Source organism: Podarcis filfolensis (assembly GCF_964270895.1).
Source record: "Podarcis filfolensis genome assembly, chromosome: 13".
NCBI lineage: Eukaryota > Metazoa > Chordata > Lepidosauria > Squamata > Lacertidae > Podarcis > Podarcis filfolensis.
This window is the reverse complement of record NC_139615.1, coordinates 17,116,078-17,134,757: the sequence shown is the minus strand read 5'-3', so window position 1 is coordinate 17,134,757 and position 18,680 is coordinate 17,116,078. Positions and strand designations below refer to the sequence as shown.

The 18,680-nt window shown below is 43.9% G+C and overlaps 1 protein-coding gene and 1 long non-coding RNA gene across 2 annotated transcripts; one reads left to right on the top strand and one right to left on the bottom strand.

The window, feature by feature from the left end:
- The first annotated feature begins 1,947 nt into the window (after positions 1-1,947).
- On the top strand, positions 1,948-11,873 carry LOC310747610. Its single transcript, XR_014540954.1, has 2 exons — positions 1,948-2,274; positions 8,804-11,873. It is a non-coding gene; the product is annotated as an uncharacterized lncRNA (long non-coding RNA).
- Positions 11,874-13,821: 1,948 nt separating this feature from the next.
- RPL28 (ribosomal protein L28) lies at positions 13,822-18,649 on the bottom strand. Its single transcript, XM_083582175.1, has 5 exons — positions 18,573-18,649; positions 17,012-17,103; positions 16,696-16,819; positions 14,472-14,590; positions 13,822-13,951 (listed from the first exon to the last, which is right to left on the bottom strand). The coding sequence occupies exons 2-5, from the start codon at positions 17,090-17,092 to the stop codon at positions 13,862-13,864; spliced, it is 414 nt and encodes a 137-aa protein (XP_083438301.1). The 5' UTR covers positions 17,093-17,103; positions 18,573-18,649; the 3' UTR covers positions 13,822-13,861.
- Positions 18,650-18,680: the final 31 nt, after the last annotated feature.

The window sequence follows — 18,680 nt, the reverse complement described above, 5'->3', positions numbered from 1 at the left end:
CACATCCTGGGAAATTCAGGTTGCGTGATTATAGTTGATTGGGAGGTCTTGCGCAACAAACTGGCTTCCCTGAAAGATCAGACTTTTTCAGATAAGGAAAGTGCAGGGTGGCACTTATTCTGATGCGACTGTCAGCTAATCTCCCCACAAACAGGTAAAAAGGAATGATAATTTAACAGCCAACATCATATGAGCTTTCTGTAAACAAATCAGGACAAGCAACAATTTTTGGGGTGTCCTGGTCTTTACTTTTTTAAATATGGCAACCCTACAGATGTTCAAAAGCAGGTAGTCCAGAAGGAACCCATAAGTCCTCTTGGCCTTGTTATGACTTGAGAGATGGAGACGGAGTCCAGAATGATGACCTGACTCTAGAACAGAAGGTAAAGGTAAAGGGACCCCTGACCATTAGGTCCAGTTGTGGCCAACTCTGGGGTTGTGGTGCTCATCTCGCTTTACTGGCCGAGGGAGCCGGCATACAGCATCCAGGTCATGTGGCCAGCATGACTAAGCTGCTTCTGGCAAACCAGAGCAGCGCACGGAAACGCCGTTTACCTTCCTGCCAGAGCGGTACCTATTTACTTGCACTTCGTGCTTTCGAACTGCTAGGTTGGCAGGAGCTGGGATTGAGCAACGGGAGCTCACCCCGTTGCGGGGATTCGAACCGCCGAACTTCTGATCGGCAAGCCCTAGGCTCTGTGGTTTAACCCACAGCGCCACCCGCGTCCAGAACAGAACAGAGGGTACCCCTTCTCCTATCAGCCTCTCCACAGTGTTGTGCAGTAAAGGTGGGCAGTCTTTAGCCTTGCGGTATGAGAGAGACCATGTACAGGAACTTGGGAAGCTACTGTATACGTGGTCAGGCTCTTTGTCCATCTAGGGGTCCAGTATTGTCCACTCCAACTACTTTCTAGGTCCAGATCTCAGGCAGAGAGATAGGATTATGCCTTCACCTGTTGCCTCATCATCTTCCTTTCAGGGCCTCTGGGGCTCTTTCACATACTAACTGTGTTCCACATACTAACCTGCAGTCTTATGGCTCAGTCCTGGTTAGCGGGGGTGGAAGGATCTGTCAAATTTTTGTTGTCTCAGTTTCTTTTTTCCGCCAACCTTAAATTCAGTACTCTAGTTTAGTGCAGCAATTTGTGATTTTTAAAAAATAATTCTCATGAAAATCATTCAGATTTTAGTGCAACTCTATCCCGATAAGCACATCTTTGTATATGCAGTTTTGACTATTTGCAAGCAATTTCTCCCAGTATAATTCATTTTTGTGTGTTGTTTTCACGAATATATGCATTTTATGCACATTTCCCCCTAATACACGCATTTTGGTAAGCATTGTTTGGTTTGGAGAACTACTGGTACATCGCAGAATTTGGATGAGTGCGAATTTCGGAGGATGGCTGTGTTTTGGTTCTCCTCTCGTTTCAGAAAGTGCAAATTGGATGAATTCGGCTTTAAATATGAACTGAATTAAAATTTCTCTCCCATCCAGCTCAGATTCAGCCTGGCTTGCATCATCAGAGCTCCATGGAACGAGGAATATAGGTCACATCTCCTTCATACATTTAAACCACACTGAAAGCACATAGCTTCGCACACACATGTACACAGACCCTTGGAACTGTAGTTTTGTAAGGATGCCGGGAGCTGTCTCTCTGTGAAGGGTAAACTACAGTTCCCAGGAATTTGGGCAAGGGGAGTGAAGCCATGTGTTTTAAATGTATTGTGTGGCTGTCTTCTAAAGCTGTGGTTTTCAAACTGTTTCCCCCCCTGGAGAATTCATGGAAGCTTATCAGGAGTTCCTTCCTAATAATGTGTGCCTGCGCACACGCACACATATATAAATGACAGGTGACTGAATAGGTTCTGTTCATTTATTTATTTACAGCACATTCTGAATGGCTGGGTGTGTACCTGAGGCGTACAATGTGCTGTGTGCATGTGCCGTGTCCTGCATCCAAGTTTCTCCAGTGCCTACTAAGTTACAGGAACTCTCTAATTGCCTCCTTATCATTCCATCATCCGTGTCCCTGCATTGATAGACATTAAAATAAATGAGGGTGGGGGCGGGAACCAAATTTGAGGTCCTGAGCAGCCAGGCTGGCAGCAGAGGAGACAAACTGACCCCAAGAACACAGACTTGGGGTGGGGATTTTGCAGTGGAAGGAGGACAGAAACAAAGGATTGATCGTGAGCAGGCCTGGCACACTAAAGGAATGGGGAAATAATACTAAAAAAAGAATACTACCACCAAAACTCTTTTTTGAGGTAAGAAAGGGGTAACGGTTGAATTATCTCGAGGGGAGCAGAGTGAATGGCTCAGTCAGATCCATAGCTGTCAACTTTTCCCTTTTCTTGCGAGGAATCCTATTCGGAATAAGGGAATTTCCCTTTAAAAACGGGAAACTTTGACAGCTATGATCAGATCGCCCTGGAAGGAAGCATGTTTTTAAGGGATGCTACTTTGGAGAACCTCAATAGTTTTAAGGGTTGTCAACCTTTGAACCTCCCTCTGCAGCTACTGATGTGCATTGAGGTGATCAGGTTTATTCCACGTTATGAAAAAACCCTCCCTCTCATTTCTGCAGAAATGGGAGCGGTTTTTCCCCAGGTTCATTGGAAACCCTACAGAGTATATATTTGGAAATGAGTTGCTGTTTGCCAGACTTGTGCGTTGGGGTGCTGTGGGGTGGGAGGTGTGTGTGTGTGGTTGTGTGGGGTGTGGGGACAGAGATCTACATCCATTTATTTGTTGTTGTTTTTTTATATAATATTTATTGGAATTTTACAAAAACATCAGTTTACAAAATACAAAAAAGAACATATGAAAAGAACAAAATAATAAAAAAAGAAAACCTAAAAAAATACATAAAAAAGAAGAAATACAAATAAAAATACAATATACAAAAAATGAATAGGTAAAAGAGAATTAAAAACAAATCCATTTTTTATAACTTTATGCTCATTAACTTGTTTCCTTGACCTCCTCACACCTCCCCTTTTTGCATTCCCATTTAGATAATCAAATCAGCAAATCCTTACCCTCTTTCATTTATCTTAACTCTATATCTTAACATATTATAACTCTATATTTTCATCCATTATCAATTCATTTTTGCATATTCTTATTAACTTTGTTGCTAATACCCCCTATTCAATCCAATCATCATTTTAACATTCATTAATTTTACAATATTTCTGTAGATAGTCTTTAAATTTCTTCCAATCTTCTTCCACCAACTCTTCTCCCTGGTCTCGGATTCTGCCAGTCATTTCCGCCAGTTCCATATAGTCCCTCACCTTCATCTGCCACTCTTCCAGGGTGGGTAAATCTTGTGTCTTCCAATACTTTGCAATCAGTATTCTTGCTGCTGTTGTTGCGTACATAAAGAAAGTTCTGTCCTTCTTTGGCACCAATTGGCCGACTATGCCCAGGAGAAAGGCCTCTGGTTTCTTCAGGAAGGTATATTTAATTACCTTTTTCATTTCATAATAGATCATCTCCCAGAAAGCCTTAATCTTTGGGCACGTCCACCAAAGGTGAAAGAATGTACCTTCATTTTCTTTACATTTCCAACATTTGTTATCAGGCAAATGATATATTTTTGCAAGCTTGACTGGTGTCATGTACCACCTATATATCATTTTCATAATATTCTCTCTTAAGGCATTACATGCCGTAAATTTCATACCGGTGGTCCACAACTGTTCCCAGTCAGCAAACATAATGTTATGACCAATATCTTGTGCCCATTTAATCATTGCAGATTTAACCGTTTCATCCTGCGTATTCCATTTTAACAGCAAGTTATACATTCTTGAAAGTATCTTAGTTTTGGGATCTAACAGTTCTGTTTCCAATTTTGATTTTTCCACCTGGAAGCCAATTTTTTTGTCCAAATTATAGGCCTCTCTTATTTGATAATAATGAAGCCAGTCTCGCACTTTATCTTTTAGTTTCTCAAAACTCTGCAATTTCAATTTCTCTCCTTCTTGTTCCAATATTTCCCAATATTTCGGCCATTTGGCCTCCATATTGAGCTTTTTCTGAGCCTTCGCTTCCATTGGTGACAACCACCTTGGGGTTTTATTTTCCAATAAGTCTTTGTATCTTATCCAGACATTGAACAATGCTTTCCTGACAATATGGTTTTTAAATGCTTTATGTGCTTTAACCTTGTCGTACCACAAATATGCATGCCACCCAAAAACATTATTAAAACCTTCCAAATCCAAAATGTCTGTGTTCTCAAGAAGCAGCCAGTCTTTCAACCAGCAGAATGCTGCTGATTCATAGTAAAGTTTAAGGTCTGGCAGGGCAAATCTGCCTCTTTCCTTTGCATCAGTTAATATTTTAAATTTTATTCTGGGCTTCTTGCCCTGCCAGACAAATCTAGAAATGTCTCTCTGCCACTTCTTGAAACAGTCCATCTTGTCCAAAATTTGCAATGATTGAAACAGAAATAACATTTTTGGCAATACATTCATCTTTATAGCTGCAATTCGACCCAACAAGGAAAGCTTCAAATTTGACCATATTTCTAAATCTTTTTTCACTTCTGTCCAACATTTCTCATAGTTATCTTTAAATAAATTTAAGTTCTTAGCAGTCATATTAACCCCCAGATATTTTACTTTCTTAACTAATGTTAAACCTGTCTCCTTCTGAAACCTCTCTTTCTCAATCGGTGTTAAATTTTTCTCAAGAACTTTAGTTTTTGACTTGTTCAGCTTAAATCCTGCCACATGACCAAATTCTTGAATCAGTTCTAATACTCTTTTCGTACTAGATTCTGGCTCCTGTAACGTCAAAACTAGGTCGTCTGCAAAAGCTTTCAATTTGTATTGGTTGGCTCCGACCTGGATACCTTTAATCAGACGGTCCCTTCTAATCATATTTAGCAAAACCTCCAGGACCGAAATAAAAAGCAATGGGGAAATTGGGCAGCCTTGTCGTGTACCTTTCTCTATCTTAAATTCCTCTGTCATCACATTATTGACTATTAGATTAGCCTTTTGTTCTGAGTAAATTGCACTTATACCATTTTCAAACCCTTGACCCACCCCCATCCCCTGGAGATTTTTCTTCATAAAATTCCAAGAAATATTATCAAAGGCTTTCTCCACATCTATGAAAATTAAAACTGCTTTAGTATTAATATTCACTTGCAACTTCTCCAAAATGTTGATTATGTTCCTCGTGTTGTCAGACAAGTGTCTACCTGGTTTATTCCACGTTATGAAAAAACCCTCCCTCTGATTTCTGCAGAAATGGGAGCGGTTTTTCCCCAGGTTCATTGGCAACCCTACAGAGTATACATTTGGAAATGAGTTGCTGTTTGCCAGACTTGTGCATTGGGGTGCTGTGGGGTGGGAGGTGTGTGTGTGTGGTTGTGTGGGGTGTGGGGACAGAGATCTACATCCATTTATTTGGAGCTCTATTTGTGTGTGCCAGTCTGCCTAGGGAGGGTTGCCAACTTTTCAGCTGGGAAATGTACCTCTTTGCCTGTAACAGTCAATTGGTGTGAGGGCAAAACATTTAGAACGCTGATGCTGTATTACCTCCATCCTGTGAAACTTCACAAGTTCTTAACATGCTTGTTCATCTTGGGTTATTGGTTGCCAACTTACCACCAGTATCACGCGGCAGCTCAGTCTGCATCAGTTGACCATTCTGAGCAGGGGTTGCCTGCCAATTTCAGCGGATCAGAAAAGGCTCAAGAGCAGGCTGAGCAAAAGGGATAATTTAAATGTGCAATTCTTTTAGTCAACTAGGCAACACAAAGAAAACCTGTAATCAAACTAGAGAGTTTTTAGGCATATATGCAAGGTGCCTCAGTGATCTTTTATGATTTCTGCTACCCTGACTGTGCTTTTATTTCCTTATGTTGTCAGTTTGTATTTAATGATTTGATACAAAGTTTAATACTATTTGTAGAGGAGCAGGACAGGTTGTTGGGCTGGATTTTATGGTGCAGTAATGGTAACTCCGCCTTTTGCCAAAGAACTCAAGGCGGTTTCTCTCAAACGAAAGCTGTGTTGAATTCTTTGGCAATAGGTAAAGTCATAACTACAGTGGTACCTCAGGTTAAATACGCTTCAGGTCACAGACTCCGCTAACCCAGAAATAGTACCTCGGGTTAAGAACTTTGCTTCAGGATGAGAACAGAAATCATGCTCCAGCGGTGTGGCAGCAGCAGGAGGCCCCATTAGCTAAAGTGGTGCTTCAGGTTAAGAACAGTTTCAGGTTAAGTACGGACCTCTGGAACGAATTAAGTACTTAACCCGAGGTACCACTGTATAAGGAAACAAATCTCTACAGACAGGAGTGAGGCAGAGGGATGTAGGATGGGTGGGGAGACACAGAGATAAAAGAACTGATGTATCATTTTTGTTCATGGCACAAATAGATAATATATAGAAGTGTATTACATTCTATATTCAGGTTTGGCAAATTTATAAAGGTTTAAATTAAACTTTATTTCCAGCTTTTCAGGGGACTCTGGTTTCAGATATTTGTAAATATCTGATTAGCAGGACTCAGGGGCTGGGCTTTGTTCATTGTGGCACTTATGGATTCTACCCCTCAGGGAAATCTACCAAATTCCATCTCTGCTAAAACACTTAAAAAATAATCCATCAGGCATTTACTGCTTTTATGCTGTCTCCTGGGCTTTAAACTTATAATGTAGCTGTGCTTTGTACTTTTGCCATTTGATTGACTTAAAATTAGTGTTTTTATTGTGGTTATACTGCCTGGTTCATTTTTTAAAAAGAACCTAGGAACTCTTTCAGCCAGAAGGCAGGCATTCCCCAGGTGCCACAATTCCCCATCTCTGTATCTCATTGACACAAAGACATTCCACCTATTGGTTCAGTCTGCTGGACAGCTGTTGAAGGCAGCTTTAAAAAGCTGGCCACTTTACACAATTAAGGATGCCAATTGACCAATGAGGGACTGTCCTTTTACTTTGTGTTTTTAGCGGCTGTGAGATGTGTAGAACTTAGCAGAGGAGGTTTTGTGATGCATGGAAATAACAATATATAGTCTGTTACAGCAGCAGCTTCAAAAACTGTCAACTACCAACTCAGCATTTGATCATTGTTAGAAATCCTTAACAATTTTACTCTCTCTAGACTGCAAACTCTGCAGCTGACCCCCAGAGCTGCTGGCTTTACATCAGCAGTTTGACTTGAAGCAGTTGTTGCCAGTTTAGATTTTAAAAAGCTTTGTCTTCTATAGCTCAAACTTCTGTTAAAGGGAGAGGAGCCTGGGCTAGGCTGTTGTTTTCCTGATCAGTATGGCAACCCCTATTCCAGGGGTCAGCAAACTTTTTCAGCAGGGGGCCGGTCCACTGTACCTCAGACCTTGTGGGGGGCCGGACTATATTTTGAAAAAATATATATGAAGGAATTCCTATGCCCCACAAATAACCCAGGGATGCATTTTAAGTAAAAGCACACATTCCACTCATGTAAAAACATGCTGATTCCCGGACCATCCACGGGCCAGACTGAGAAGGCGATTGGGCCGCATCTGGCCCCCGGGCCTTAGTTTGCCTACCCTTGCCCTATTCCTTTCCTAGCTCCTCCTGAAGTCCACCTTCTTTATATCTCTTTTTAAAAAAAAGATATGGGCACCTCAACACTTTCCCTAGAGAACGTGTTCCAGTCCTGGGCTCTTTCTCTCAGCTCAAAAGATTATCTTCATATGTAATCTAAAGCTCCTGTCTGGGCAATGCAAAGCAATTCTGTCTCCTCTCATTCTCTCTCTCTCCACACATGCAACCTCCCAGATAGAGCCTGATAAGAATTCCTCTCTTCTTTTCCAACCAACTGCTGACATACAGGACATCCTTTTCTACATGGCTTGGGGAATAAAACATTTCAATGGTCAGCTAAACAAGAAGACGGGCATACGTGTCCTAAATGTGGTAGAAATGGCTTTGATGGTCTGGAAAACACACTCACAGCAAATGTGCATGGAAACCCAATCCACCTTAGAATGTTACATTTGTTTTCATCCTTGCGATGTAACATCTGTCTTCACCCTTACCAAATATCTTTAGGCTTCCGACTGTTACCTCTCTCTTCATTCCTACCTAGTGTTGTATACAGGTACTGTGTTAGTCAAATGGAGAGCTGACACCTTTAAGTTAATGGACATGATAACGAAGGTCTATTAATTTCAGTGGCTGAGTATAACTTGGTTAGATACAACCCCTAATCTTTCTGTACAGTGGTACCTCAGGTTAAGAACTTAATTTGTTCTGGAGGTCCGTTCTTAACCTGAAACTGTTCTTAACCTGAGGTACCACTTTAGCTAATGGGGCCTCCCGCTGCCGCCACACTGCCGCCACACGATTTCTGTTCTCATCCTGAAGCAAAGTTCTTAACCCGAGGCACTATTTCTGGGTTAGCGGAGTCTGTAACCTGAAGCGTCTGTAACCCGAGGTACCACTGTACTTACAATAGTTTTCAGACTTGCTTCTCTACAGGCTATGTGTTTTTCACAGCTATATCAGCACATTGCTGGATTATAGCAAGATCCATTCAGTCCAGCATTCTGTCTCTTAAATGGTCACCAGCCTCTGTCTCCCCCCTCTCCCCGTGTGTGTGTGTGTGTGTGTTTGTATGGGGATTTTCTGTCTGCTTTTCACCTTCAGGACTGGGGGTGCTCAAGGTGACCAACAAGGCAAAACTTATAAACTGAGAATAAAATAGTTAAAAAGTAAAATCCAAATCTAATCCACCAGGACTCCTATTATGCTCTTATCTCCCTGGTTTTCCTCCCTAGGATGGATACTGCTGCCACCCTCCCAACCATGCCTTATGACCGTGTGAGGGTCAACATGGAGAGGGAAGAGGTTTTCCTGGAGCGCTCGGCATTGCCCCTGGACCCCCGCCTCATAAGTACCATCACGGGAGGTGTGGAGGCCTCCTGCCGAGACTGCCTGCTTCCCTTTGGGCTGCTGATGAGCATCATCGGCCTGGCTGCCACTGGTGTGGCTGGTGTCCGTGACCCTCCTGGCTCTGTGTTGTCTGTCCTGGGGTGGGTCTTGCTGGGGTCCGGGGTCTTGGGGGTGGCCGCCAGCTGCTTGTGGCAGCAGTACAGGAGCCGTAAGAGGTGTGACAGCTGGACTCTACTGATGGAGCCAGAAGCAAAGAAAGCGGTCATATGAAGACCTGAGACCAGATTTTTCCTGTCAGCTGGAAGAACCCAAAAGGCTGTTTCCCAAGGAAAGCCCAATTTTGAACTAGTGACAGGTTCCGAAATCCATTGGAAAATCTCAATCCAAACCAGTCCAGGTTTTATAAACAGCCAGTTTCCACTTTGAACAAACGGCAACTGCATTCTGGGGTTGGCAACCTATATAAATTGGAAATCCATGCTGGGCTATTTCTTACCCACGTTTCCCTTCTAGTCTGTACACAGTTGGGGCTACTCCAACCATCCTTACCTGATTCTGACACGGTAAGACTGCAAGAAGTGACAATGTTTTGGAAACACTTTGGAATAATGTCTTACCTTTTACACTGTGCCAGCGCTTGGCAACGAAGTCCTAGGCCTGGGTGAAGAGAAGGATCCCTTTCCCAATCCTAATTGAGACAGAATCCTTATGAGGCATGAAGAAAATCCATTGCCCTCCGCTAAAACCTCATTCCTCACCACTATAAGGGCCAATAATTTGTTCACATTTGTTCACATCGGTAAGATGACTTGTTCCTAAAAACCACACACCTACCCCAAAACTGGACCTCTCTGCTTTCTTTTCTTTCTTTTTAAAGCACGTTTCTAGTTCCCAAGTTTGCAAATATTGGCTGAGGTGGATTTCCATGGGTAAGAGAGGGTGGTGTATTAGTATCTTGTGCAGCTCTTTGCACTTCTCTTACTTACTGGAAGTGGAGTATTGTATTTTAGAATTAATTCTGGTGCAGAACGAGTTGGTAGAATGCTTATCCAGCCCTACTTGTGCCATTGAAGACAAAGACAGAAAATATATATGCCTCTCTCTTTTCATTGAACCCTGTTGGGCGCTCTCTGATAAAGAAGGGATACACTCCCTCCAAGTTTCTATCTTAGGCCAAATTCACAACTGTAAGCAACCAATTCCCTGCAATGGTGCTTCCACTTCTGAGCCATCTGCTCCTCCTGGCAGTATATTTTCCACACTGCAAATCTGGGGAGCTGGTCAAGGCTCCAAGGAAGACCAGGTGAGATGGTAAATGTGTTTCTGGACTACTTCAGACTGCAAGGGGCGACTCACATGCTCTTCTAGAAGTGGAGGGAGCAAAGGAATTCCTGCACATAGAAAATTAGCATATCAAGAAGAAAAGTAGGTTAGATCCTTTCCTTTCGCTATAGATTTCTATGTGCAGGGCATTCAGTCACGGGAGTCCTCATTCCCAGTCTGAAGTGGTACTGTCCAGTTTAGCATTCAAATTACTGAAAACTGCGTCTTTAGACCTCGTACAATCAATTTGGCCCAGACCCATCCAGCAAAGGCAAGGCCTCAAAGAGGAAAGGAAGGCCCCGTTCCCAAACCCTGGACTGACTACGAGTGTAACTGCAGACAATATACTCTTGGTGGCTGGCTTGATCTCGGCCATCTCGGTGCCCATGTATAAACAGACCAAGCTTATCACTCCGGCCCACGGTGCCACTCCTAGGTCAGGACATTGTTCTGAGAGCAAGCCCCGGTTTCCTGCTAATGACACACCCCAGGCATAGTTGGGAGTTTGGTCTAGGAGCTGTCCGCTTTCAAATTGCATTAGGAAAGTCTCTCACACACATCCTAGAGTTCACCAAGTCACAACATAGCATAGTACATTTTCATCCCCACATTATGCACTCAGTCTCAACCAAAGTCCATGTGCAGGTGAACATCTGCATTGCTTAGCCAATGGCCAGTCTCTTTGGAGTTTTGCCTAGACTTGCAAGATGGTCCTAAAGGGATGCCCTTTGCCCATGCACAGATGCTAACTTTCCGGAGATTAAGTGGCATTACTACAACATGTTGTTACTTTTATGCATCCTGCCACATTCCCTTCTATATTATATTTAGCTACGTGCCTTATTGCTTTTCCATAATCTAGTGATTCATTTATTTATTTTCAATCAGCTTTATGTATTATCCTTGGAAAGAAACAGTTCAAATACATTTTGCAGCCTAAAGCAAATGAAAAGATTTCTGTCACAACCACATCCCCATATGACACATACAGAAGCTGAGTAAAGGGGGCTGGGAGACAGAGACATTCATGTAGGGAGGAGGTTTTCTCTTCTCTGAGGGAAAAGGGCCAGAGGAGGGGTTGAAGGAAAAGGCTGTGGCAAATAACGCAGCCATTTCCAGAGATGGATTAGGTATCAAGCAGAAAGCAAAGTCAGTTCCTGCTAGTTGACTGATACAAGACCAAACTCTGCTTTCACCTGCTGCCATGTTGATTGGCTCTGTCCCTGCAGCACCATTTAGTGGCTGATGGGCCTCAGTAACTTTCAGCCTTCTCAAGTGGTCCCTGGGGGTAAAGGTTTAAGAAGCCCTGACCTAGAGGACATAGCTGTGGCCTTTGGCCCTTCACTGCTTCACCACCGGCCATGCAGTGCACAACAGCCCACAGGGTGGTGGTCATGCAATAACCTCGGTTTGTTTGTTTTTATCTGACAGAAACATGCCATGTCCATTGTCATGCCAATGAATATTGTGTATGAAGGTGCATCTAACATTTATACCCTCTGAAGATATTTACTTTGGGTTGTAAAGGTAAAGCTGCAAGGCTGTTGCATGGATGAGCTGGGGGAAAAGAATATCTGTAAATGAGTTTAGTGATGTAATGGTGGGATATTGAATGAAATAAAATATATGAATTCCTAATACAGTGCTGCTGGGAAAAGGTATTTTTTCCTTCCCAGAGGACTCTGTGCCAGAATTGGGACTTCTGGAGAGAAGGGGGAACCCTCCACCCCTCCCAACTCTGGCTGCCCGCTCAATTGTGGTGCCCAGGAAGGGAGATGGCAGGGCAGGAAAGAGGTCAGGACATACGTCAGCCCAGGGCTTCAAATAGCTAGCTGGGGTCATCGGGAGGCCTGCCAATTGCCTGCTGGGCCTATTAGATCACCTTGCTTTGGCTCAGCAAGCACCACAGAGCTGTAACAAAGATAGCTTGGGGCGGGGGACAGAGGTAAGAGCCACCTGTAAGGATAGGTGGATTTAGGGAAATGCACTCACACCTGGCCCTATGGCCACAGCCATCTCCGGAGATCCAATCACCTCAGTTGTGGACCTGCCAGAACCTCACAGCTTTCATGCGGAAGGCACATGCTATACAGGACAGTGAGGTGTTTTAAATCTGGAAGCTTCGCCGCATTTCTCACCAGGGAATCAACGTTGCACGGACAGGCGAGGTTCATGAAGCATGCATGCGAATGCACATCCATTTCACACCAGGTCCTAGTTCCTGTTTGGTCCCCTCCCTTCTGCAGCTTGTTTTCCCCAAACAAGCCTTCCGTCAATCTCAAGCGGGTACTTTGGGATGCTCCTTTCTGATTGCCCCACCCCACCCTTTTAAAGCATGAGAATAGTAGCAGCAGAGCTTGGACTCCAGAGTCCCGGGTTCAAATCCCAGCAATGAAACCTGTCAGCCTAGTTTCCTCTCTCAGGATTGTTGTGGAGATAAAAACATGGCAAGGAAAGGATGCCCTGGACCACCAGCACTTCTTGGGAGAAAAAAAATGCAGTAGAATTTTGTAAATATATATATATATATAGGGATAGTCTAGCCTCTTATCGAGTCTTCCTGCGGCTTCTCCAACCACTAAATGCAAGGGGAATGGGAACAGAAAAGTTTGTGAAAATATTTGATGCAACCCTGTGTCTACTTAGATGTAGGTCCTAGTGAATTCAGTGCGGCTTACTCTCAGGTAAGTGGAGCTAGAATTGCAGCCTATGCCTTCTCTCACCAGCGAAAGACTTTCCTAGCTTAACTACCAGATTCTGCAGGCAGCAGCCCATCAGTTTTTGCCTGCATCGTTCCTCTCTCACACAATGATGCTCTGAACGAGCACAAAGTGCAATTATCATTCAGCAACTGCAGCCAGCTCTTATATCTGAGGCGGAGACATTAACACAAGAGTTGGTTTTCAAGTGCTTCTAAGCCTCACCTCAGAATAAAATTCACTGGTATTCATCTATCCCTTGGGACAAGAAAAAATGGAAGTATACTAGGTGGTAACAAGGAGTTTTCTTAGCTCTAAACTGCCATCTGTTGGTCATTGTCAAGGCAATTAAACAAGCATCTGTAAATCACCTTCATGACCCCCAATAGTGGACATGGAGACTTAAAAAGATCGGCTCCTTTTATTTTCTCTCCCCACCCCACTCCATTTCCTCCTATGCCTTTTTTCTATTCCTTTTTTTTCACTACTGAATTTGTCTTGTAGCACCTTAAAGCCTACCACATGTATAGTGCTATATTCTTTTACAGAGGCCACTTCCATTATACTCTCAGAGTGCTATTCTAAGCAGGAGTTATAAAAGAGTAAGCTTCCCAACAATTGGGACAAGAGACTCCACAATGCAAAGTAGTTGTATGTATATGAGAAACCCAGTTATCAGCAAGGTAGGAGATTATTTGGCCACTAATTTTTTGAGTTGTTCTCTTTGTGCAAATGAATCTCTGCAGGACAGGGAGCAACACAGCCTCTTTTGCCTTTTGGGAGACAATTCAGCAAAATGACAACTGCAGACCAGGGCTTGTATACAGTGGCAAAGAAACAACCCAGGTTTCAATCTATTAACACCAATCAGCAACGCCATGTTCTGGTTCTAATCCTTTATTGGATAATCTGACAACTGTTTTATGTAGCCTTTGTAGCCCGAGTTCGCTTCTTCTTCACCACCACCGGCTTCTGGCTGCGCAGAATTGCACTGGCACGACGCAGAGCAGCCTGAGAGAGAGAGTTAAGAGGAAAAGTGAGCCAACAAGAGCCTCCGGTGGAAAAATGAGGCTGCAAAGCACAGCAGTTATTTCCAGGTCAAGCACCTCTAGCGGTTTCTTAAAAAACCCAGATCCTGAAACACCTCGTTTCTATACTGTTTCTCAAACTTGCAATACCCTCCTCTCCTCCTTTCAGATCTACAAACTTAAATGAGCAGAACCATCTTCACTCCTAAAGCAGGAGTGAAACAGAAGCCCTTTAGCAATTTCTCAATGTCTTTTGCAATTCAAAACACACTATCATAACCCTGGTTTTACACAGAAGGGTGCTTTTCATTGACTGCACCACACTTTGAACATTCATAGTGTTAGATAGATTTCGTAAACATCTCAATTTTCACTCTAAAATGCCAGTTTACCATGCCGTTTTGTTTCTGATGAATTGCCACCATATGCTCATTGGAGTAGTGGAGACTAAATATACCCCAGTGCAAATCTACAGAGGGAGAAACCAAAGGGCTTCATCTTACCATGCGCAGGTCTTTGCGGTAGTTGTTCTTGCGGATGATGTGGCGGAGGCTGCTAAGAGTGGCACGGGCATTTTTGTTGATGGTGATCTTCTCGTAAGAGGTGGCTGGCTTCCGCTGGCCTGCAAGAGTGAAAGGTTAGGTCACATGGATGGAACAAAAACCTAGAATCTCCAAGACGGAAGCAGCAATGCCAAATGACACACCAGTGCACTTAGGAGAAAAATATAATAGTTTGGAAGTCCTTACCATCAGCCCCAGTCATCATGGTCAACAATTAGTATAAAGGTAAAACGGTAAATGTCCCCCAGACAGTCAAGTCCAGCCAAAGGCAACTATGGGGTGTGGTGCTCAGCTCACTTTTCAGGACCAGGGAGCCAGCGTTTGTCCACAGACGGCTTTCCGGGTCAAGTGGCCAGCATGACTAAACCACTTATGGCGCAATGGAATACCGTGATGGAAACCAGAACACACAGAAATAACATTTACTTTCCTGCCGCAGCAGTACCTATTTATCTACTTGTACTGATGTGCTTTCGAACTGCTAGGTTGGCAGGAGCTGGGTCAGAGCAACAAGAGCTCACCCAGTTGCACGGATTAGAACTGCTGACCTTCCTATCAGCAAACCCAAGAGGCACAGTGGTTTAGACCAGTGTTTCCCAACCTTGGGCCTCCAGCTGTTTTTGGACTACAACTCCCATCATCCCTAGCTAGCAAGACCAGTGGTCAGGTATGATGGGAATTGTAGTTCAAAAACAGCTGGAGGCCCAAGGTTGGGAAACAGTGGTTTAGAACACAGCGCCACCTGCGTCCCTTCAAAATAAGGATGTAGTCCAGCAACACCTGGAGATTCTCAGGTTTCCACATCATAGTCACCACGCAAGGTAGGCCAGTATATAACCCCATACTGCAGCTGAAGTTGCGAGACACAGTGGCCTGCCTAAGACCCACCCAGAAAGCTCAGCTGAATTTTTCAGCTCAAGACTTTCAGTCCAAACTCACGTTCTAGATGGCAGCACACACGGGGGGCGGGGGGGGGGGGAGAGACAATGGCTGATCTCAGAGGATGGAAAGATTCACAAAAGAGGAGATTGCCCTTCAAAGAGCTTGATCCCAGGCAGAATAGGGTTTTATATGTCATAATCAGCACCTTGAATTGCATGGGGAAACAGACTTGAGAGCCAGTATAGCCGGTGTTATTTATTTTCTGCCTTTTCCCTTGACAGGACTCAAGGCGGCTTACAGATAAAAACAAGAACTGCTAAAAACACAGAAATATTGATCATTAAAATACAATTAAACATTGACAGAATTAATCCTATATACATCATAAAGGGGGGGGGGAGTGGCCACACGATCCCAACACATTGCCCCAGTCAAGATTTTCGCAGTAGCAAAGTGTGATATGCACGTAGGACCATAGCCGGAACTGACTATCAGGTAAGGCACATCTGGCAAAGCAGCTGAACTTCGGCAAAAGTACTCCAAGCCACAGCAGATTTGTGAACATCCAACAAGCCGGATCCAGGAGATCTTGGGAAGCGCAACATCATCCCAAACAGGACAACCTCCTATTCCTGAACCAGTAGAACTCCTACCCAACAGCACTGCTGTCTTGTCCCGATTTAAATTTCAGTTTGTGTACCTTCATCCAGCCTGCCACTGGCTCCAGACACAGATTCAGAACTGTCTGGCCTCCCCAGAACAGGGTGGCATGGAACTATAGAGATGAGTCTCATCAGCATACCGAAGTAAACCCACTCCCTGGCCCCAGATGATCTATCTCCAAGTGATATCATGTAGATGTTGAAGAGCATTGGTGATTTTATGACCCCACAGAGAAATATGTAGACCTTAATTTTTGATAACATTTCCTGTTCCCCAAATCTGTATTTTCAAGCATTTAGAATTTCGTTTTTAAACAATGGCTGGAATGAATATGGGCACTTGGGACAGCCAGGCAGTGTTGGCAAAAGGGGTAAGGGTATTAGAAGTCCCTCTCCCCCCAGCCACAAAACTGCATCCCTCTGGCACTCTACCAAATGCTGCACTATCTACACACAAATTTTCTATGGTCTGGTGGGACTGCTTCCACCACTCTATTGTAGTGCTTATTCACTAACCAGAACTAAACAGATCTTTTAGACCCTGCTCACGTCTCTCTCCCCCACCTCCGCCCCCCCTCACTCCATTCAGCATTATTTTGCTCTAAACTAGGCTAACCCACCTGCACGCTTCTTGAGGACCACAACAATGCCCTTCCCATCAGCTGCAGGTTCCACCCCAACAGTCTTGCGATGAATCAGTCCATTGTAGCGGAAAGAGTTGCGGGCTTTGAGGTTGTTTGGTTCCTTGGAAGAAACAAGAAAACATGTTACTAGGACTCCTGGGTTCCAAGAGTAAAAGAGGAGAGCTTAAGAGGTGTGGAACAATGTGTTTGAAAGTGAGGGATTTCCCCCCCCCCTTTTTTTGCTTCAAAAAGGGAAATAGAATTGTTGGAAAATAAAACCTAGGTTTTTATTTTTTAATTGAGGGCAGCTCACCGTGCTATATATTTGCTTGTTCCTTTTGATAAGGAAACTCGAGCAGTTGCGCACTATCATCCATTGCAGATGGGCAGACATCGTGCAGAATCCTAGGGATGAGAAGACCAAGCAATGAGAATATAAGAAAAAGAAATACGCCATTGTCAGAAGCCCAGTGCATATCCATCTATGTCCTCACACTCTCCTGCTTTAGGTATTTCCCCTCTAATTTTATGCTCCCTTACACATTATTTCAGTCTTGACATCCTGGTACCTCTAAATGTCACACTCCTCTCCCAACACAATGAAAGAGACAATGTGCTATTGTGGTTAGAATGCTGGACTAGTACTTGGCAGATCAGGGCCCAAGTCCCCACTCAAGCAATGAAACTCACTGGCTCACCTTCACTCAGTAGACAAAAGGGAATTATTAGGCATCAACCTCAAGACTAGGCTATTTGTTTAAATACCACATCTTCTATCAGTGAGTGGTAGTAGTAGAATTCTGTGGTATCTTCTTCCCCCTGATATGCCACAGGAAGTAGAGATACAGTCAATGAAGGAAAGGGAAATATAAACTTAAAAGGAGGACAACAACACAGGTATAATATTATCGGAGAAGAGATCATGTGATTAGGAAGATGCCTGCAAATGAGTTGCTGTTTACCATCAGACATAATCTACCCTTATAACATTGTTAAGCCAGGGTTTCCCAAAGTGGTGGATACTGAACACCCTGAGGTCAATGGGACTATGTAGAAAGTAAATAAAGACCTTGGGGTCAAAATGAAATTTACAAGGGATAGTGCAAATGAACGAACAACAAATTACTTAGGAATTATGAGCCTCAGACAAAAAGGGTGTGGGAATATAGAGTGCACCTCCCTTGCCAATGAGAAGCCTCTGTACTTAATAAGATACCTAATTTTTACACTTTTTGAATCCTAGTGATGGCAATTGATTGTTACTAAATGTTGATTATATATCATTCATGCCTGATTTTATTTCATTTACATTTCTAAGAATTTGGGTTCGGGTGAATGACATCTTTCAAAGCTCATCAATGGGTCAATGAACCCTGCATTAATTCTCCCTACCATGCACAGAGTCATATTATACCTTTGTAACATGCCACGCATTCATTCTAGCCTCAAGCTAGCGAGGCACCGATGCACAGACTGTATTTCACACACACAAAAACCTGCCTCAGGAGCTGACAAGCATCCTCAACACGGTAAGGGAGAGAGCGCCCCCTTAACTGTTAAAAATTTAGCCCAATCTTAGCGCATACCAAAAGTAAAATGAACCTGTGTGCTGCCTCCAGGAATAAGGGTAGGAACTAGGCGACCCACAACCCAGACAATTGAAATCAACCTACAAGACTGAAATGGAGGGACTAGCCACGTGACAGCCCCCTCCAAACCAACTTCCCCTCCCCACTATCTGGTAGGCCTCAGGCCCATACACTGCGGGAGAGGACCCCGAACCTGCCCTCACTACCCCCAATTCTCTTCCCTCCCCTCCAACCGGGATAATCCCACTTCCCCCGTCCAGGACAAGCACGAGGCCCACTCCTTACCCTCTTCTCGCGACGACGGCCGGAAACGGAAAAGGAGGACCGGAGCCGGCGCGAGGGGGTTTTATACCAGCTCCCTCCCACCTCTTCGGTGCTGCGCCTTCGGTGCCG

Bases quoted from the DNA above. Each gene is read 5' to 3' on its own strand.
- RPL28 (XM_083582175.1), bottom strand. From the start codon at position 17,092: ATGTCTGCCCATCTGCAATGGATGATAGTGCGCAACTGCTCGAGTTTC. The intron at 16,820-17,011 runs GTGAGCTGCCCT...GTTTCTTCCAAG, and splicing joins ACAAGCAAATATATAGCACG to GAACCAAACAACCTCAAAGC. The intron at 13,952-14,471 runs GTAAGATGAAGC...TCTCTCTCTCAG, and splicing joins ACCGCAAAGACCTGCGCATG to GCTGCTCTGCGTCGTGCCAG.